Source organism: Eretmochelys imbricata, chromosome 18 (genome assembly GCF_965152235.1).
Source record: "Eretmochelys imbricata isolate rEreImb1 chromosome 18, rEreImb1.hap1, whole genome shotgun sequence".
Classification (NCBI taxonomy): domain Eukaryota; kingdom Metazoa; phylum Chordata; order Testudines; family Cheloniidae; genus Eretmochelys; species Eretmochelys imbricata.
Window position 1 is genome coordinate 21737345 of NC_135589.1, and position 22542 is coordinate 21759886.

Genomic DNA, 22542 nt, shown 5'->3' on the forward strand with positions numbered 1-22542 from the left:
CATGAATATTAGAAAAGAAATTAGCCTCCCATCTCACTACCATTGCAAATATTCGCAACTACTCCACATGGTAAGGCCTCTACCGGTTACTAACGTACACACACAATTATTGTTACTGAAGAGACTGCTATTGCATACCTGAAAAATCCTAAATCTCTGCATGTGAAGGCTGGATGTTCCTAGGACACAGGAGGGAAGCTATATTTACTGAGAGGCGAGATACCATATTCTCTCATCTCCCAACACAGAAGGGTAATTTTTCCAGCTGAACAACAATAAATAGGAAGGACACAATAAACGACTGTGAACGGCAGCACTCCAGTATTAGTTCAATATGGAGAAAGTGAATACCGTCCACTGCCCCAGGGCTCTTCCCTTCAGTTACGTATTTTCCCCTTGTGACTTCAATATTGTAGCCATAACTTCCATTGTCTCAACACAATTTTGAGGTGTACTATTTTGAAGCATGCTATCTGTCTTTCCAGCCCCACATTTTGCTCATAATGTAAAAAATTCTCTTCAAATCCCTGAATTTGCAGGTCTTAAAGAAGTACCAATATTATCTTTCTTTGTGAAAAGGAGCTGCTGAGGCCTCGTGGAGAACTTGGAATAGCTTGCTACCTGCTAGTCAGAGACAACTGTGCTTAGATTTAGCACAAGTTTTTTGTCGTCTCGTCTTCATACTTTGTCACTGGGAACATCTGCGTGAACAGGATCAGCTGTCTGAGGTCACATACAATCTCAGAGGCATGGCTGGAGACAGTCCTGGCTCCTAGTTCCCTGCTTTAACCATTGGACCGCATTCGGCTCTAGAACGTTTTATTTTACAAGCACAAATCCAGTTTATCCACAACGTAAGTGTAACAAATCTCTGCCGTGCGTGCTACCAATACAACATTTCCTGGCAATCAGGCTATGTGATAACCGCACTTCATACCTTTGTGACATAATCCAAAAACAGAGGAGGAAAGGCTGTTTGGTTAACAGCATGTAACGTTTTCCATACCTAGCTCTCAAAAATGACAGCCCCATTTCTCCTGCACTATGACTATCTGGCCAAATTTCAATCCAGAGCCAACATAAACTTTGCCTAGAAGGGTTTACAATGTGAGTGCTGGCACGGACCCTGCTGAGGGATTACCATCATTGCCATAATCATTGGGACTGTGTTTCCCACGACGACACATTGCCCGTATAGAGACGGAGATTTCTTTTCTGCTGCAAGAACCAGTGAGACCATTAAAAACAATTTTAATTCCCACATTGAAATGGCAGTATAAACAGTATACTTCTGAGCCATGTCCTCCAAGGTGGGAAATGTATTCTAAAAAGGAGCGAACGGGTTCCACTCAGACAATCACTTTAAAAGCTTCCCCTTAAAATCGGACATTATAGAAGGGTATGTATAAAAACAAGCTTACAGGTCTGTCAGTACTGAAATCCCTCTTGTAGCTCCCTGCAAAGTGCTGATCATGGTACAGAGGACACTGCGATTAGCATGACAATCAGCTTTGGGATCAACCGCTCTGCATAAAGGGAGTGCAGAGGTTAATTGGGTTCACTTTGAAGCCATTGATGGCCTGGCTTGACGGTTCCCATCAGTGCAGTTTACAGCACACCAGCATGTCAGATGGATGCTAATCCCATCTCAGGCTCCGTAACCCTTTAGCAATGTCAAAGTCACAGACAGACGCTCTGCGAGCGGCAGAGGATTCAGGATTGCCCAGGTAGCACCTGTGTGCTACCTGAGTTGACATTCCAGGCTGAATTATGTGTGTCAAGTTCAAAGGCAAGGACAGCGGCGTGGACAGCATCCCGGTGCACCACGCAGGAGAGAAGGAGAGGGGGAGATGTAGGCAGGGAAGCAGGCTCTTTGGTACAGAATTTGCTGCAGTGGTAGCTGAAAGGAGGGGACATTGCCATGGGCATGCCAAAGGGATTCAGAATAGTTTAAAAGCACCTGCATTGGCCCAGCTTTCCCACCCTTCTTCTTTTCTTTTTTGATTTGCAGCACATACAGGAATGCCCACTTCCCATCAGCCTCGTTCTGAATGTAATATATCCATTGGAGGCATGCAGCTTAAACATCTCCCTTTCATGTCCCCAGTGCTGCCAGATAACTCTTTAGGGAAGGGGTTTCCTCATTCTGTGCCTTGTTCAGAGCCCAGGACAACGTCAGCACTTACATAATGACAACAAGGACAGAGAGACTTCAAAGAAGTTTGCAAAGACTCCATTTTTCAGCTGGGTTTATTCTGCCAGCAACAAAATCTATGAACTGGGCAGGAAGTTGCAATGAATTACCCTTCTCAAACAGTCACAGGAGAGTGGAGACTGTGGCTGAAGACCTGTTATTTACCAGCATCCTCAAAGACCACAAGCTTCAGGCACAATACAGAGCAGCATTTGTAGGTGTGTTCATAAATCTCTGTTGGTTGCACAAGGCAACAGGGATATTGGAACTAGGAGCTTTTCACCTCGAAGTCAGCCCACATCAGCAGTGAGCAGTCAGCCAACACTGAGTGGGTAAGGAGACAAAGCTGTCTCAGCAGCCAGAAGATATCATAGCCACACTATTCAGGGCCCTCAGGACTAGATCTGAGACCAGCTTCTTTGAGCCACCCAATCTAGCCAAAATATTTAAAGGCTAAATTAAAAAATCTCCACTTGAGAGGTGGGAAGAGAAATGCAGAAATTCTGAGCTCTCTGAGAGTATCAGTTTGGAATTTATATAGGTGCTGAGTTACTGGGTGAATGTCTCTGGATGGACAGAAACAGATGAGACTGTGGCCCACGTCCTATTGTACAAGGGACCATATCACTAAAAGCACTACCATAATTGTTAGCAGTCTCAGCTGAGGGCATGGACTAACTGAGCCATGGAGGCTAAACTGATCTCCTAGAGGTGCTCCTTCCAGGGCAGCTTTAAAGCACATTGGTAAGGAGACAATGTAGGACAAGCATCTAGCTCCCGCTGCTCGTGCTGTATCTGTTCCATGGCTAAGCATGGGACTTCAGCCGACAGAGCTCTCGGTCTGGTACCTTCTTCCAGAATTAAATACACTTTGATTCTTTATTTTTTTAAACTACACCTAGAACTGGACTTTCATTCAAATAAATTTAAGTTTCTTATCAGTGTACAAAAATAAAATAAAAATCTGCATTCAAATACCCAGACCTCTGCAGGTCCTCGGGTTTTAATTTTTTAAATTCATTGAATCCAATATCTAATTTTCCAATTGTATGGTTCTCTTCAGCTTGTCTTCTCCCAATCAATACAAATCCCATCTGCCAGTAGGGCATGTGTCACTTATATAAATATCCATTTCCCCCCCAGTTTTCCTTTGGACAGCTCTAATGAGAGATGACATTTACTGCATTATCAATGACCCTCTCACAATCATCTTAGCGGGACAATTAGGGACTCATAACAAATCAATTGCTATTGATTAAGCTGCACGTTCTTACTACAAACTAATGGCTGGAATAGTAAAGGATCCCTGTAGGTGACAGCCTGCACAACATGTGCTAGAAATCCCCCAGCCCTAGAGAGAGAGAGAGACAGGCAGGCCACGTACATGGAACAGGGCAAGAGGAGCAATTTATCAGTCCACCAGGATGAGGCTCCCCTGCTGTCTGCCTCAGGCACTGCATGCAAAACAGACCATTTAAAAATCCCTTGTCTCCCTGAATTCGATCATCTTTATCCAAGTCATTAGGGTCTCAATTTACTAAAATAAGGCAAAAATGGCTCATCCAGACAGTGCTGGTTAACAGGGCGGAATCATTTTAATGCAAACCTACGTGTTCTCACTCTAACAATGAGTTAGCAATGCAAAGCACTGGATGACTCTGGCCATTTTAGCAATACTTTGTGTCTACCTTCTATTAAAGCATTAGACGCAGTTGTTACAGGAGGTTGCACTTGTAACACAGTCTCTTGCATTAATGAGCTTTTCCATATGGAAAAAACACAAAAGCTACATTCTTCACCAAAGAAGTGAAAATGGTCTTATTTTGGATTTAGATACTATAAACATAACCTACTGTAGGCCAAACCTGCCCCCATTTTGTGATAAAAGTATTAGACGGGTCTTTTTTAGTTCCAAAGATTGACTCATTTGTTATTTTACATATTTATGTATATTAAATATGAACCCATCATGGGTCCTAATTACATGCACACAATATTATTAAAATCCATTCACACTGAACCAACGCCCAAAACCTAAAGGCTTCCCAAGCCCTCTTCCACTCTCCATGAAGCTCAAATGCTCCCACCACAGCCTGAGTCCCAGTTACTCAAACCCTCCAGGTTCAAGGATAAAATGGAAGACTGCAATAAGCAAACCTATTCCGGTGTCCATACCTTGCTGAGAGCTCTCACAGGGATAGCCTAGACCTTTATTCCAAAGCGTGGCTGCCAAGAGACAGAGTCCAGGCACAGCAACCAACACAGGTGATGAAGACAAAGCTGAAGGCATTCCGAAGGGAGATTCCTATCTTTAATGGAGGATACATTTATATAGCATTAACTGGACTTATCCTACCTGGTATTTCAAGGAGTGAAAACTACCATCTACGCAGGGAAGAACATGGTTGCAACATTGCATCAGATCACTTACGCGTCTTGCCCAATGTCCTACTGCTGGAAATGGCCTATGCTTACTATTCAGGATATAGGTGGAGAAGCTCACATCCATTCCCATCCCGCCCAACACAATATAATGTGAAGTCTTATCCCATTGAAATCAACTCAGTGCACCAGTTCGGTGTTGTGCCTAGGGACCAGGCAGTCACATCTCATGATGCGGGGTATGAGATGGTCACACATTGGGTTGGTGTGGGAAGGAATTTATTGCATGATCCCCATTTACATCACTGATTCCATGGAATTCCTCAGCGTTAAAGACAATAATGGTAGTGAATAGCTTTCTGTCTGCTTGCCACAATTTTGCATTGCTCCAGAATTTGGACTAAAAAACTGGATGAAACAATTTAAATGTGTGCACTTATCCCAATAAACGTATGCTAGCATGCATAATATTGGTACAGGGAATTCATCCAAAGTCGGTGAATTGTGTTTTTGAAATCCTCAGAACAATAAAAGATTTAAACTCACTCATGGAGTTAAGGATTCAAAAAAGGACCAAGAAAGGATGAATTATTTTCATAGTGCAAAAATTCCATTTTGTACTAAAACCTAAAGAAGAATTCGCTTTTTCAAAGTTGAAATTCTCCAATTGAGCTTGCCAGAGCACTCCAGGACTGCTGCAGGCTAGGTTTCTCCATTTATAGCGGAAAAAATTAACATATAATTAGAAAGACTTCATAAGCCCATTTGTGCCACATTACATGTGGGACCATTAAAAAGCACTTTGTCATTTTGATGGGCGATATTTGCCTTTCTACCCTACAGACTGAAATAGTTCTTCAGAAGCAACATGTGAGCTACAAAAGGAGCTATTGTTTGATTCTGAAAGACACTTTATAGTCAAGTACAATTTTTGCTCCAGGTTTTATAATGTTCCAACATAACATTAAATATTTAGATCAACACAAGGTGGGAGTCAGATTCTCAATTAGCTATGATTTTAGCACAAAGGGATCCACATTAAAAGCCTGATCTAACTCCTGCTGAAGACTTCCATTGACTTCCATGGGTGTTGGATCAAACCGTAAGAAACAAACACCACTTTCTAGAAGAGTGGGGTGAATCCGGAAAAGTTGTGTTTATGCACGTGTTCAAATTCTGTAGTGCTCTTCAGTTCTGCCATGTTCCTGCCACCTTACTATTCGCTCCTTAAAAAGACTGACGCGAATGGGTTTTGTTCACATGGGTGTTTGGGGAACGGCTGATTCTCATATACATACTTTCATGTGCATGAGAGGTTATTTGCTAATCTCCTTTCTAAGAAGATTCAGTGGCCCAGACATGGAGAACAAGCAACATCATGTGATTTGGATGACCAAATATAATGTATAGTGAATAGATTAGCTAAACCAAACAACCCACAAGCTGAAAACTGTTTGTCCAAACTACCTAGAGAATACTTAAGAATGGATTCATGCACAGATGTCAAGAGCATGAATCATTCAAGGACAGAACAAGCAACTAAATTCCCAGCTAATCTGATTCGCAACTCTTAATTTGACCAGCTCTACTTTCTAGTTTGCAAATCAAAGGGGGTACAGAACAGTACAGAGCTGCGGTGCCTAATGATATTAACAGGCAAATAAGCCCAAACAGCTTTTAACATTTAGCCTCACTGAGCACTCACTTCAGCAATAGAAAGAAAGGATCAAATTGGCCTGAGAGCCTATTGTTAGGGGCAGGTCCAGTGATGGCTGGCATCCAAAGGTTAACATGTGGGTAGCTTCTTTCTATGGGATGGAACATTTTAGATATGCCCTCTTTGACATCCATGAGTGACTGAGCTATTGACCCTGCTCCTTTGCTCACTGTCTATCTTTCTGGGTTCTTTCCTGGTGCCCTGTAGCATCAGAATGTTTACCAAGAGTCAGAACAACAACACTGACAGTTTCTCTCTTCTTCCTCTGCAGAGTTAGTGCAGTTTTTCTCCAACCTACACTGTAGCCACACCAGGTTGTGAGTTCTATTCTCAATGCCTCATACACTCGATCTGATTAGCAGACAACGGTCTGCACGACACCCTCAGATCACTACCAAATCCTCTGAGAAATCATGCATTCATAGGATGCCTGACCTGACAATTTTCATTATATCTGAGGGAGGTGAAGGCCGATTAGGCACGAGAGTGGAAGCGACTGTTGTTAGTGACTCTTACCAATAGCATGAGTGTTTCCCTGTTTCACTAGCAACCAAAGGATTCCATTACAGATCCCGCAGCCCAGACATTCCTGAGGCAGCTTGAGATGCTGGGGGGCCAGCTGAGCACTACATGCCTATGTGCAGAATGGGACAATAGCTATCTCCAGGTGGTGAAGTAAGTGACATTCCAAACAAGCAACTCAGCTGTCAAGACCCAATCAGCTCCTCAACTGTACTTGCTCCTAAAAGCACCTAAAATAAAACGGAATAGAAGGCCACTTCCATATTTAACTGAGGGCCTGTAAAGTTAACAGAAGAGAATGAACTGAAGACTAGGAAACCAAAGCTCTTATCTTCTGGGACTTTGTTTAGAGAGTGAAGGAGAAGCCACTGCCTGAGGGGTTTTGGGGATTGAAGGAAGAGGACATGCAATGCCAAGCAGGAGCATGAAGACACTGCTGCTGTCACAAAGCAAAGTGACCTTCTGGTTAACAAATAAAGAAGTTTCAATAGTTTCACCATGAGACAATCGGAGCTGTTCTCCAAGTCAGAGCTGCTAAGTGCAGAATATTGTAGGCTAAAATGACAAATATAATCAAAATTTCCAATTTGCAAGACCAGAGACACAGAGGGATTAAGATAGATAATTTAATTAATAAAAGCAGAGGAATCTAAAATTAGCAATCACAATTTCATTAGGAATTTTCACCAAAAGAAATAAGTCTGCTGTATGCTCTTTGAAGGATCACTTTCTTTAGGGTGCCTTTCTTCAGGTCTGTGTTCAATTTCTGTTATGTTGCAAATTTGAGATTTTTAGTCAATAGTCATTTTTAAAAGAACAAATTTTTGTTTTTCTTTCATCAATGCACTTACTGTGTAAGTAGATTGCTACTCAAGAGTGATGTATTGTGGGGAAAAAGCAACAGGAAGGAAAACCAGAGCATTACCAAGTGCATTTTCAAGAGCTAAGACCCAGTGATCATTTGTATTAATGAAAAGGATTAAATGTGCTAGTAATAATTATCAATAGGGAGTGATATGTTACAGTAAGTAAAACCTCTTGTGCTTTCTTTGGTTTATCAACTGAATTAAATACTCAACCACTGCTGAAATTGGAATGTGTGAGATGAGAACTCCTAAAAGAACTCTTGGTCCTGCTTTGAGCAGGGGGTTGGACTGGATGGCCTCCTGAGGTCCCTTCCAACCCTGATATTCTATGATTCTAAGCCTATATACCCTAGGTGCAAAAATCAAGAGCACCTTATGAAATAACAAAAGTTTTAAGAAGAAAGAGCCTGGCTCTACACACATTAAGGTCAATGGGAGTTTTGGGCCCCAGGGCCTTAACGTCTTTTTGTTCTACAATGTCAGCAATTTCTGGGAAAAACCACATCTTCCTTTTTGGAACACTTGACTTCCACTCTGTACTGAAGAAAGAACTTTGTCGGGCTGTTAACTGGAATCCAGTACTTTGTTACGATGAAACCATTCCATCAGAGAGAATTTATGAAGTATCGCAAAGCCTCAAAAGCAAGGCAAGAGGAGCAGTATGTGCCAAAACAGCCTACCACAGCTTAAATATTTCAGAGAAGACTTGAAAGCAACCAAATTTAACATATAACTCACAGTGTGTATCACTCGGAAACAGCTGTAAATCATCACAAATATTCGTGGGGACTTTAGCTTAGTGTATATAAGTTTACCATGGGGGTTGGAAAACCTTAAACTTGTGACACAGCTCTGAGTCACAAGGCTCCAAAATCTTTCTTTCAAGATTCTTGAAAACAGGTTTCCCATGGTATAAATTACTGTATACAAAAGGTTGCACTGTAATGCAGTCTTATAGTTGTCTTTATTATAGATGTCGCACAATGTATATTTTTATCTGAATCATTTTGTTCACTTTACCAGAAGGTCAAGCTTTCAACAGTCTATCATTTCCAGACCTTTTCTCCATTGAAAACTTTCTACAAACTTGTTTCTGAGCTTAATTTTAAGTTGTTCTGGTGATAAAACAAAATATCAATGCAGTTCTGAGAAGAATGGTTTCATTACAATAAATGTAACCAATAATTTTGAGTTGCAAGTATCTGTCTCTTCAATTTTCCTCTCATCTAATCTGAGAATACTAGTTTAGTGCGCTGAAGGAGCTGCAATTATTATCCAGCTGGATGACATGCAGTACAATTCAGCATTTCAGAAGTTAGAAAGCCAGGCATTAGCAAGAAACTACTCAATTTTTCTTTAAGGGGCAAAACATCTTAACCTTTTCATAAGGAGTTTTTCAATAGATGGCATGTGTCTTTAATACCTGCACTAATTATACTGCAGCCAAGAATTGCTCAGAAGGTGCCATTTGTCTATTGTTTCGGTAACAGAGGATTGTAAAACTTGGTCAGAATATATAGTTACACAATAGCATTCTGGTCTATCAGGTACAGATTTATGTTCTTTAATAATTAATCACAGAAAGGCTAAAAATGTCACCGATCAACAGAACAGCGTCAAGAAGCTATCGGGGTCTTTTGGAAGAATATGCTGTGTGACTAGTTAAGGAACGTCAGCGATGCTGTACATGCATAGTTTGTAAGTACTTTGGATCCTTCCGGACACAATGGGTAGCAGAAACAGTTATTCGTAAGTGTTACATTCACTCTTACCTTCCTGTCGGCTCTGCTTGGTGCACAGAAGACATACTCCAGCTGGAAGATGATTGCGAATGCTGGGTGACGGACCATCTCTGTCAAACGAATGCGGCTTCTCAAAACCAGAGCTTGACCTACCATGCTGCGTTAGAATGTAACAAAACCACAGATTAAATGGGGGCTGTTTATTATAGTCCTGCAGAAATTAGCTTCCAGCTGATTCATTCCAGCTGCATCCCTTGCTGGTGCTCTGTTGGTACTGCATGGCATTGAGCACAGGTCTGGAAATTATTATAAGTTGTTATTTGTATTGTGCAAGCATCTAGGAGCCCGGGCCAGGGACCAGGACTCCATGGCGCTAGGTGCTGTACAAACACAGAACAAAATGATGGTCCCTCCCCCAAAGGTCTTACAATCTAAGAGCAAACCTGATACAGACCGTGGGAAAGTGCTTCTAGAGTTACTCCTATGATGAGTTCAATTAATTCACTGACATTTTAACAGCAAAGGCTTTGTACAGCCCAAACAACATGGCTCAACTGTATTAGGCCCACCACCACAAGCCCCTGAGAAACATTCTTCTCTTGAACACCCAGACCTGTTGTTGGGGGTTGTTCTACCTCAAAAACACCACGGGCCTTTTTAAGAAAGGGACGAGTCGTTCAGAGCTCTGCTGACCCATAGCGGCATGGGTTGGACAGGACCTGAATCTGCAAACTCCTCAGCTCCCTCTGGAGATGGGAAGGTGCTCAACGCCAGGCAGGATGGGGCCCAGAGCTGGGTAATGAGCTTTCTCCCTCAGCCCTGCCCATTTTCCAATTCTGATTTCTCAGAACTGAAATCCCGGGAGGGCACGCAGGAAGGCCGTCTGATGCTCTAGCCCTGTGGACTGCAGCCCATCTGCCACTGACAAGAGGAGTGACATGGAGCACCACAGGGCAGCCAAAAGCAGCAGAAACCAGCCACTCCTCAGCCGTTACTGGTCCTTTCACTTCATACCTGGGTTTGGCGCTGAGGTCTTGTTTCCTGTGGAAGCTGGCTGAGCGCCCCCGAGCCACCTCGGCCTCTGGCACCACCACCACCACCTGAGGCGTCTGAACGAAGCATAAGCCATTGTGGACCCCGATGTGCAGCCGCCGTTCCTGAATGAGAACTTCGCTCCCGTCCACCGTGGAGCTATTCTGGGGAACGGGCCAATTTCACCATGGTTACAGCACAGGCGGAAATAACAGTACTGCAGAAGCGGCTCCTTCATTACGGCTACCTCCATGGCCCCAGCCCCAGCCCCATCTCTGCTGGGAGAAGCTGGGGAGACCATTGCATTGACATTGCGACCCAGTCTAGGGATGAGCTACACACTTCAGAGGTGGTGCTCAGCTCCTGCCTCCCAAATCTGGCCAGTGGGGACTCCCCATAATGGCCTTGGAGAAGTGCACCTCTCCTTTTTAACACGGTTAAGCATGCAAGTAGTGCTGTTCACCTCCCTGGGACTACTCCTGTGCTTAAATTTAAGCACACACTTAAGTACTTCGATGGATCAGGGCTGAAGTGCTTGGCGAGATTAAAGCCTTCAGATGGGAGATGGCACAATACAACATGGAGCAGAGCCCTGCAAATCCATTTTCTTTTGTGAGTTATGTTTGCTCTTTTCCTGGTTCTCATGCCTCTAGCCAATGAAGGGGCATTTGGAAGATCAGGAAGGAAAATTTAGGCAATTAATCATAAAGACATAAAAATGGAACCTGCCCCAGAGTGATTGCTAGATATTAAAGTGTTTTATCTTAACAGAAAATCCACAGCAAATATGACAAACAAACAAGGATTTTCCTCCTGGTCATTATTGCTTACTAAATTATATGATATTTGAAAATGAACATTAAACCTTAAAGTTCCTTTATCTTCCCATTAATCAAAACAAGTTGACCAAACTGCAACCTATTAGTGTTTGAATATTCCAAACATAAACCACGGAGAGCAGCTTTCTGATGATCAAAAAGAAAACCAAGAAGTAAAATGCTAAAACGTAATAAAATTACTTTCATGGTGGAAAATTAGCACACTGTCCCTAAAGCAATCTTGCGCTAGTGCCATTTTTATACATGTGTCTATTGTATACAAAACAAAGCAACAGCCTTACGGTACTTTCTCCTTCTTTGCTCCTTAAAACTAAAATAATCGCCTGGTTTTTGGGTCTCTCATTTTAGAAAGTTTCCAAAATAACGTTGTAGAAAAAACACAGAAGTGCTGTCGCTGTTGCAAAATACCCAACCCCAAAAAAAAAACAACCCCCAGGCCCACTGCTAATTTTCAACCTTTCACGTTCCTCCTCGACTAGGACGGGGTAAGTGGTAAATCGCTGTCGTGTAAGATGAGCACAGATAGAGGACAATGCAGTTCGTCGTGCAAACATGCAATTGTTTTGCTTCTCTGGTTATTAGGGATTTCTTTTCAATCGTGGAGGGACAACAGTACAGAGAACTGGAAGCACTGCAGAAACAGCTCCTCCCTTGGCCGGTGGTATTTTGTTATTTCACGGAAAATGGCTGTGTGTTAAGTCCCTGAATAATTATTTTAAACACCGAATCAGGAACTTGTACCTAATCCCTCCTTTTTAGCTACCTGGGGCTTTAATAATAGGATTGTGACTGCAGGGATTTAGATCACAAACGCTGTGTGATAACATCAGCGGTAGGCGATGCCAATACCATGCCCCGTGAACTGCTGACTTAGCCAGAAATAAAATTTATCCCAAAACTGGCAGCTACACATGCATATCTTCTATCTGTGTTACCTCCAAATACTGCAGGGCTTAGGTATTTGCACAAACCCCACGCTGATTCAGCTATTCAGGGCAAAGGCTTCTTCAGTACAAGTCCTGTCCGTTGTCTGGCTACAGAGTCTGAGACCCGTCGTATCAAGACTAGCCATTGCAGACAGATAAAGTGGCACCTGCTCACCTTAACAAATGGGCGAGTATGCCAGAGAAGGACATGCCAGCGCTCACTAACTCTCATTTATTGCGAATGCATCTGACGGAGAATCTCTGTCTTGTAGCTGAAGATTCCTGGGCCAGATACCATGACTGAAGCAAGGCTGGGGCAGATCATTACAGGGTTGGGAGTAGGAGAGAGCGCCCAGAGGCTTTAGAAAATTGTGATGGCAATTCACTAGGCAGTGCTTCTTGCCCTTGGCCAGTACTGAGCCAGTGCCTCGCCTTTGGGCTAAAAGGAGGTTGGTGCAGTCTTTGGGAAAAGATGTAAGATCCAGGTCTTGCTGTCTGTGGTCATTACATTTCCTAAGGTGCTTCTCATGAGTATAGGGAAATTACTCTCTGAATCCTGGCCAGGTTCTCACTTGGCCAATCATATGGCAGCTCCCTACACAAGCCTTCAGTTAGATAAGGTATTCTGCACACCTTGCGCTGAACTGTTGTGTAGTGTGGCTTTGCACGGTTAAACAGCTACCACATTTCGTCCCAGAGCTTGCACTTCAATGGTAGGCAAAGTGCTTCACAGAGATGGTTTATTCAATTGCTAGGAAAGCTATTAATATGCATCTTGAAGAAAATCACCCTATCAATGTCAGTCTATTAGCATGATAAAAATACCGAGATGATAAAAAGAAAAGGAGGACTTGTGGCACCTTAGAGACTAACCAATTTATGTGAGCAGAAGCTTTCGTGAGCTACAGCTCACTTCATCGGAATGCATCCGATGAAGTGAGCTGTAGCTCACGAAAGCTTATGCTCAAATAAATTGGTTAGTCTCTAAGGTGCCACAAGTCCTCCTCTTCTTTTTGCGAATACAAACTAACACGGCTGCTACTCTGAAACCTGTCGAGATGATAAAGGAGTTATTAGTGTTGCCATGATATGTACAGTACCTTAAGTAAACGCTCACTGTTGAGTAAATCCAGCAGCTCTTCCTCAAACTTTTCTAATGAAGGGTACAAATGAATGGACAGCTTATCCAAGTACAATGTGACTGATTTCATGAGGTGGGGTTTTCGAAAGAAATCATCTGAAAAGACATCCAGCCATATGTTACACTGCAGTCACCCAAATATGGCCTTGATAGTCAATCCCATTCTCTGACCAAAGCAGAGAATACAGCTGAAATACGTGGTACTCACAGGGAACTCACAATAATGAGCCCTCATCTTTCCACAGCTAAAATTAATAAACAAATGCTAACTTTGGGAGAAGTCTATTTTCTCCTTCAAAATGCCTCCAGAAACAAATTCGACAATCTAGTCACTAAAAGAAAGTAGATTATAAAGGCAAAGGAACATCTGTTACCTCTTCAGCTTAGTTTCTTTTCACATCTTATACTCTTCTCCAGCCAGAAAGAAAGCCAGCTGTACTCCTCCTCCTATTACATCTGCTGTGAAACATCCGGAGTCTAACACACTAGGAAAGCCAACAGGTCAGCCCGATAATTTAACTGGTACCAATGTGGGGAGCCCCAAGTCCACAACAGATTCGATTATCCCTATGCACCCGCTTGAGAGAGCGAGCGCACCACACAGCAATTTGAGGAGAAGATGCCTATTCAAGCGCCAGCATGAGTTGCAATGGGCGGAATGCAGTTGCATATTCAAGGAAAGGACAATAGGGGAATATGTGACAGTCAAAAATATTGGGGGTGGAAGAATAAGCCGTTCTTGTTCCCTGGACTAGCCCCTTCCTGGGTTATTTACTTCCCCACCCAGCTGCATCACCACTTTTTTAAATGCACAAGGCCACTCCTTCTAAAAATGAAATCTACGTTCCGATCCAGAACAGCCAACGAGCAAGAACAGGATAAGGATGACATAAACCGAATACAGCCCTCCACTGCCCATCTCTCTCCTGACTTCTGTTGTTCTAGCAAGTCACGGTATCATTAGAGTCTTCTTTAGCCCAAGATACCCATACCCAGCTCAGACCTGCTCCATGAATCCACACTGACTTTAAGCAGAGTGTTTATTGCAGCAGCACGCAAAGAGTTTCGAGCCAGAGAGCAGTGAAGTAGTGGATGTTTAAGAGAACCTGGGAGAATTACTCTGACCAACCCCCTCAACTTTGCTGGCAGTAGCAGGAGTGGGGAACATACTGGAGTCCTTTAAATAGGAAGGCACACACATGCTTTAGATAACCCAGACCAGCAGCTACTCTATTGTACAGAATTACATTTCACTTACCAAGACTATCTGGGGGGAAATGCTGGAAAGGATAAACCCAACTCTAAACTGCGCAAATTCTCTGAGTGCAGAGGGGTAGAGTGACAACAGCAGATTTAGAGATTTTTGCATGGCAGGGCTCGGAAGGAAAACTGAAATTGAGTGACCCCATACTCTACTTTGTTTTGGCTGCACCCTACTAATGGGCAGAGAGACAAACTAGGCGCGGTGACGATGAAAGGCATGGGTTGAACCGAGGGCCACAGAAAGGGCATGAAATATGAAGATATATAGAAGAAACAGTTAAAAATGGAACAGCCAGTCTCTAGCATTGACAATTGCAACCATGACCTTTCCAAGCACCTAACCAAACAGACCAAGGTTTCATGCAAATTTAGAAATTCAGAGATCACTGCTAGATTAAATATGCAAATAGATAAATAATGAATCATTTATTTATGCATAAGTATTTCCATGGATCTTGGTACTGCAGGGTCCCACCAAGTCCACCATTTCCCCGTTATTACTGATATTATTTTAAGCCACATATAAATATCCCTTTGTCATCCTGAAAGACCTGGACTGTACAACTCTTACTCTCCTTAGTGAGCATTTATTCACAAGAGTAGTTCCTCTGACTTCCAATACCCACAGGTTTTAGGAAGGGATTTGTACAGTTTAGTCCATGGTGAATATCACCCATGTATTTCCCATCAGACAAGCCTATGGCAAGTATTCTGAACTCCAGCTGTTTTATTTTAATCAAAGCTGAGTTGTTTTCTCTTGCCCTAAAAATACAAGACGAAGCAAGTCACAATGCTGATCACTGCCAAGGCTGCCAATCATTCCACCTTGCAGGAACTGGAGGGGCTGCAAGTTTTGGGAAGTGGAAGCAAAAATTAAGGAGTAGGAACACCTTCCTTAAGAGCTTTTTCCACAGAAAGGCACCTAAGATTTTATCCTCCTCCACAAGACTCACAGTTGAGCATTAACAAACCTACGCTACGTACTTAAAAGCAAAACCTGAAGTCTATAAAGTGCCTAACAATAGAATTCAATAATACATCTCAGGGCTAGTCAGAGCTGCAGGAGCCTTGAGGAATGAGGGAGTTCATATCAAATTAGTGCTAGTGAAGCTAGAATCTGCCTTAATTTGATTTTAGAAACCAAATATACCTTCCTGATTTCATTTACTCTGTTATCTGAAGATTCAGTCTATCAAATTATAGGGTATGTTTTGTTTAAACTGCCCATTTAAAACCAATTTCAACCACCCTGTTCCTTTATGTCCATCTTTCAAGCAGTATTTATTGCTTAGTTCTTTAGCTTAAGGCAGGGGAGGGGAGAAGAGAAGAAAGAAGTGAAACTTATTAACTTTTCAGGACAAAGCTTTTCTTGACAACCGAACAGCAGGAAATCACCAGCATTGTTTTAGTTAAGTTGTTAGGCTTTTAAAAATGAATTAACTAACTGAAAGCAAAGAGGTGACAGGGAATAGGCAGGATGAACAGCTCCATGCTCGTGTATTGGTGGGCGATTTGGTAATAACACTGCTACATTTATACTGAAGTCAGATGTTTACAAATATCCCTGACTAACCTTATTCAGGGCCCCAGTTCAGCCAGGAACTTAAGCACATGCCTAACTTTAAGCATGTGAGTAGCCTCACTGAAAGAATGACTGAATTAAATTAAGTTAATTGAAAGTCAAGATGTTAAAGGCAATAGCAAGGATTTCCAGGGGATTACTTGCAGGTTTAAAGTTAGGTATGTGCTTGCTGATTTGGAGTCAGAGAGTGGTTGTGGCTCTCATCATTGTCTTCCGTCTGAAAACTGCTTCACTTTTCACTGCTCATCGAATTCAGAGGCCACCGCCGGCAGGCTGCAGCTGATCAGCCTCCGGTTTCCGAAGGCTGAAGGCTGTAGGAGTGTTACTGCAAGGGGCTGCGTATTGGGAAGGTGTATGGAACTCAGCTGGACTTTCCCTTACAACACATCTAATTGACGTGCCCTTACTGCAGCTGAGCCGCATGTGGGTGAGCAGTGGAGTTACACAGTCCCGTGTGATCAGCCGGTGTCTGGAAGGAGGATGCTGAGTGCACTTCCTTATCAGCAATCAAAGAACCATTCTTCCTCTGCATGACGGTTAGTGTCCATTTCCCCTGCCACACTGTACCTACCCTGTATACCCGAGCAGCTGATTTAGGGCTACCAGAGAAAACAAAGAGGAGCAGGACGCAGCGAGCTGAATTTTCCCTGCAAGGTACTTCTGAGACTATCAATGTATTGGCTTGATTGTTTGTTCTGCCAGTTGTTTGACTGGTAGCTGAATTTGCAAGTAAAACCCAGCAGGTAGATTGGGAAGGCTTTGTGTGACTATCATGCCTAAAATGCAGTTCCCCTCGTCTGCCACAAGATGGGACTGATGCTCTGCAGCTAGAGGCAGATCTCAGTGGATGTACAAGTATACTGGGCTATACAGTGAGGAAATCATCTGAAGATGCAGAAAAATGATGTCTCCCTCCCGCTGGCAAGAGTGAGGAGCTCCGAAATCTGAGCAATGGGAGAGAATGGAGAAGAAAATCCTTTGGAGACATGCATGACGAAGAGTGGCTCTACTCCAGCTTTTCAGATGACTGGCTATTTACTAGCCACAGTCAATGCACTCACAAGGCCACCTGGCATCTCCAGAGCTGCATTATTGCAACCACGTCATTGTCAAGCTCTGCATGTGGTGGCTGTGGTTCTTGCAGGGGGCTCCTTTGCTCTGGAGATCTCACAGTTTCTGATAACGTGATGGCTTTGTCCTCAAAGAGAGGCATCCATGGGAGTTATTATTAGAAGGTTCTTCTAAGCAGGGGGAGTCACCACTGAAGAACTGATGATCTTGTCTTTAGCTCTTAACTTTTCCAAATCACATGGATTTAGCCACCAAGCCACCACTAAATGCAGAGCTCTGAAAATTCATGAGTAAAGATTAGTAAGGTTTTGGTGTATCAGAATCACATCCCACTGCCCTTGCCAAATCTCCACTTGTCCAGAACAATGCCATGAATAAGGATGTCTTTACAGCTTTTATCAAAGTTCTCTCTTAAGACTCCACTAACTGACTGACTACTTAAAGAGTCCATCATTCATCTAGAGCAGTTTCCCAGGAAGAGAAGCAATTAGCAAAAAAAGAGGATTAGATTGAAATGATTCTGTGTCCCCTTTAAGGATTAAAGATACAAACTGTTGTGATTACATTTGTATGAAAAGAAAAATTCCAAAGAATGTACAAAATACTTCCAAGATATTTAACCTCAAGGAAACATTATAACTAGAGAGAGGCAATTGGAGCCTGAAACTAGAGAGGAACACTTTAAGTTAGACATTAGGAAACCTTTTCTTTTCCCAATAAGAGCAAGTAGCCAGTGGAGTAGATTCCACAAGCACCATTCATAGCTGTTGAGGCCCAAAGCGAACTTTATGATTATGTAGACTGACTTCCTTCACAACACAGGCCGAAGAACCTCACCCACTAATTTCTGCATCAAACCCATAATTTCTGGTGGCGCTAGAGTAGATCTTTCAGGAAGATAATCAGCCTTAGATTTTGCGTCACTTGCAGTCTTTAAACCATCACGTCCCCAGGAATCCAAGCTGGTCCAATGGTTAAATACAACCATTAACATTCCATCAACTGGGTAGATCAGATACTTGGAAGAAACTGTCCTTTGAAATCCCAGGTTCAGAGGGAGACCTCAGCCCCACAATAGTTCTGGTCCTTTTAGTCAGGCATCTGTAAAAGCAAAGCTCGGCATGCTGCCTGGGAACAAGGATGTTATTTCAAATAAGCGAAGCCATTGTTTCCATTGACGTCATTTTGCTGGGTTGCTGGGTGTTCCCCCTGAGGTTTCAGATTAGCACAGATTAATATACCTGAGCTTTTGGGAGTGAGCTTTACACTACCAGATCGTGGTTTTTTTCTTTTTTTCCCCCAAAGAACAATTCATTCTCTTCAAAGTTTCACAGTGGGGTTTCTCTTAAATTACAAATGCTGTTAAGCTACATATTTCATTGCTACTGTAAATATTTGAGTGTTATATAGTCCTGCTTCCAGGCACTGGAGAGCTGGCTTGGGCTCACTGTCAAATGGTCAAGCTTATTCAGCTCCCAGTGGATGTTTCAGGTTTTAAGAAATGAGATAATTTACGAAAAGGGGATGAATGGCTGGCTCTCCCTGCTAGCCTTTTATTTTCTCTGACCTTAATTCCCTTTGGCACTTTTTTCACCATACCATTTCATCCCCTCCTCCTTAAGAGCAACTTGAGGTATGTCTCCAACAATTTACACACTTTGCTTCAGTCTGCTCTCAGGGTAATTTATTCCATGTATTCCATACCCTTTGCATGAAGCAATTTAAACCAAATTCCCCATTTACTCCGGCGTGCCTTCTCTTCGTTATTATTATTCATGTGCAGTGCAGTAGCACCAAGGGGTCTCAAACACTGTGCTAAGTGCTCTCTGCAAAAGACGTGTTGACCAGAAGACTCCAACAATACTATGGGGATGGGGCGGGGGGGGGACCATTCCTCTACTGCTTTCATGTGCTACATTGATGAAGGAGGGAATAGATGTAGAGGTGAAAGCAGGGGACTGTGAATACTGGGTTCTAATTCTTCCCCTGCCACTATCACTTCACTTCTCTAATGCCTCTATTTACCCAGCTGAAAATGAGGATGATATTTACCTATTTCATAGAGAGACTGTGAGTCTCAGCTAATTAATATCTGTACAGAGCTTTGAATCCGCTGATGAAAGGTGTGACATACATTCAAAGAATCATCATTTCTCGTCACATCCACAATTTCACTTGCTTTCCCTTTTCCTGTAGATCCGTTTAGCCATCTCTGTGCTAACATTTAAAACACACTACGACAAACTCATCCCTAGTCTCGTTCCCATGACTTCAGAGCTGATTCACCAGGGATGAGATTAGCCCAGAGTTAGGTGATTTATCCAGCATGCCCCCGTGGCTTTGTTCTCTCTGTGGAGGAGACAGATGCTAGCAGATGATTCATTCCCAGAAGTGGCACCTGATGCCGTGTGGATGTTACGTCTGGGGCTGCTCTATGTTTAGGCTGTTGATGGGCTTTTTTTTGGCTTCTGAACAGCATATTCTGTTAACTATGTTTATGCCTCTTTGACTTTGCTGTATTAATGGGCTGTAACACAGGATGATATCAAGCCATATGATTGACCCACATGGACACCTGAGCTCTCCCATTTCTCTCTCAAAAATTTCCCACGACTGATCTTATCCTCTTATTGTTATCTTCCCTTCCCCCCCACCCCCATTCAAAGAACAGGCAGAGCAGTTTGGTTTATTTTCTTTTGTGCCATTCTCAGTGGCTTTTCAGGAAGGCTAATGCCAAAGAGGTGGGTCTTAAATCTTTCCCTGAAAGCTGTCAGACTTTCATCCTCAGCTCCTGGGGCAGGCAGTCCTCAGCGCACTGGCTGGCTGCTGAAAGGCTCTGTTCCCAGTCCTACTGTGATCAGCCTCTCTAGTGAGAGTTCCTTTGTCCCGGAGGAGATCTCTCTGGGTATACAGTACATTTCTTTCAATAGAATGCCCGTTCCAGTTTCCAACCAATAACAATTGGTCTCTGTGCCGCATCACTCCTGGCCCATCTCTGCTCTGTAACTGTGTTTGTTGTCAGTACGGATCCACAAAAGCAAGATGCACAGACTGAGAACTAAAAAGGAAAATGAAAACTAAACATCTACGGACATTAATATCTAAGGCATCTTTTACCTACAGGCCTATTCTGCAATCCTCACTCACCTAAACAGTCCCACTAGTTAACATAACTATTACCATGATGAAGGGATGCACGACAACCCCTCATGTGTATTTAGTCACAATCAGCGCTATCTTCACTCCCAACACTTGGACCAACAGTCCAGGTAAGTGCCAATAAAGGACACGGCTTTAAGATGTAGCAATAAACATAAGATCTTGTTGTAAATTCATGAAGAACTCAGGTACACTGTAAACCATCAGGTCTTATTTATTTGCCAATGATTTCCCCATATAATTCATAATGAAATAACATAACTTGGTCCAATAAAACCAGCACAGACTCTGCCTTGCTCAGACAGACATCAGCAACTCAAGCAGATGTCTGTTCGTAAAAATTGGCTGAGCAGGTCCAGTGTTCGATCAGCAAACTATGAAATGTTATTGCAGTGTCTCTATTTACCAGCAGCGGATACACTGGACCAGTGAGACATGAATAATTGATCGTGCTGTTTGTTAGCAGGCTTGGTTACCACAGTCAAAGCAGAGCTCATGTTCCTTGCAGCCAGAGGAAAGTTGCATGAAAAGGATTCTGGCAGGAACACGTGCTGTCTGTCTGGTGTGGGTTTATGTCTCTGGGTCACAACCACTCCCTTCTCGGCTGAGATTCCAGAAGCACTAACAGAAGGAGAAACTAGATTTGTGACCCTTATTGATGGTGCGTTAGCCTCTGTCCTGACAACTGGCAGGTCAAAGAGACTGAAACTGGCCCAGATTATCTCCCCCAGACACATGAATGTGGATCTCCACCCACAACCCCCTTCCAACATGGAAGGAGGCGAGCCCAGCTGCTTATATGGCACCATGCCCTGGGCCACATGCATAGGGGAAGGTGGGTTGGGGGGAGAGTGGGCAGGGCAGAGATAGGGCTGCACACAGTCCCACTCTCCTGCCCAATGGAGTCTCGGTGAAAAATTAGAGGCCAGGGTTGTATTACCTTTACGGCAGAGCCCCAGCATGTGGGGCCCAGGCATTGGAGTGGCAAGGAGCGTCCAAAAGCGCCATGCTGATGGGGGAGCACACAAGCGACACTGATCCAGACCCGGAGCAGAGACGCAAGACTCTGAGCAGATGGCTCTGACCTCCCAGAGTACCTGGGGGCATTCATGGAGTTTGGCTGCACCCCGTGGCCTATCTGTGGGAAGGTTGGCAAACCGCACTCCCACCCCCAACAGAAGAGGGGGCAGACCGGGACGGGATCCCACAGAGACTTATCCAGGGATAGTCCAGGCTTTCATTATCACGTGCTAGTGACAATAAACGCGTCCCAATCGCACTGTAGTTCAGCATTTTACAAGGGAACTCTCCCTAACCTCCTCATTTACTGGAAAGGGGCTACCATTGACGAAAATGTAGAACACTGTGTACACAAAGCTGCAGCCTTTCCGAACAGCAAAACACCACGTGTCCATAAAAACCCACCTTCAGCTTAAAACCCACAGGAAACCCAAGGAAATGTCCACCGGGGGGGGGGGGGGGGGGAATCAAGGGGGGGGCAACACACAGGCTGTGGAAGACCAGGCACAACGGACTCGTCTGCAAGTTGTTTTATGAGCCATCGACAAGGCTGGCTGCACCTCAGCAAAGAGCTGAGTCACAGGGATTCGTGCTCAGATGGCCATTGAGAGAGAGAGTTTACGTGCAAATCCTGCTTCCTTTCTTTATTTCTCAGAAGAGGGGTCGCTGTGGTTCTTTTGTGGGTGAGCATGACATTTTCACGGCTAGATTTCTCATTTATAATCCCTAATTACTGGCACTTACAACAGCAGCAGTGCGTCACACACTCGGCGTTGCAGGCATTGCTTGCATCTATTCGGCGCCTTGGCAATTGATGCACTGCGTTAGCAGAGGAAAGCAAACGCTTGTGTGATAAGGCCACATTCACCTTGAAATCCCTTCCCACTGAAAACACCCAGATGAGCACATTATATGCCATTCACAGGAATCTCTGAATTATGACCCCCTGGAAAACACTCCGCTTTATTTAACAGCGGTGACCCTACTTTTCAATTCCGCTTCCCCTTCAAAGTAACAGTACTGGGGGGAGAAAACTATAACGTTTCCCTCATGGTCTCCCTTCCACCTTCCGCGCAGGTACTATTC

At 43.6% G+C, this 22542-nt stretch overlaps 1 protein-coding gene across 4 annotated transcripts in view; it reads right to left on the reverse strand.

The window, feature by feature from the left end:
• NPHP4 (nephrocystin 4) overlaps nucleotides 1-22542 on the reverse strand; it is a 97963-nt gene that overhangs the window by 51632 nt on the left and 23789 nt on the right. For all 4 annotated transcript variants that reach the window (XR_013348343.1, XM_077837184.1, XM_077837183.1 and 1 more), the window contains exons 7-9: nucleotides 13321-13457; nucleotides 10438-10619; nucleotides 9454-9580 (exon numbers count right to left, since the gene is read on the reverse strand). Coding sequence is in view for 3 of the 4 variants with exons in the window: in XM_077837184.1 (XP_077693310.1) it covers nucleotides 9454-9580; nucleotides 10438-10619; nucleotides 13321-13457 (446 nt within the window). In the remaining variant the exon portion in view is untranslated. The remainder of the gene's footprint in view (nucleotides 1-9453; nucleotides 9581-10437; nucleotides 10620-13320; nucleotides 13458-22542) is intronic.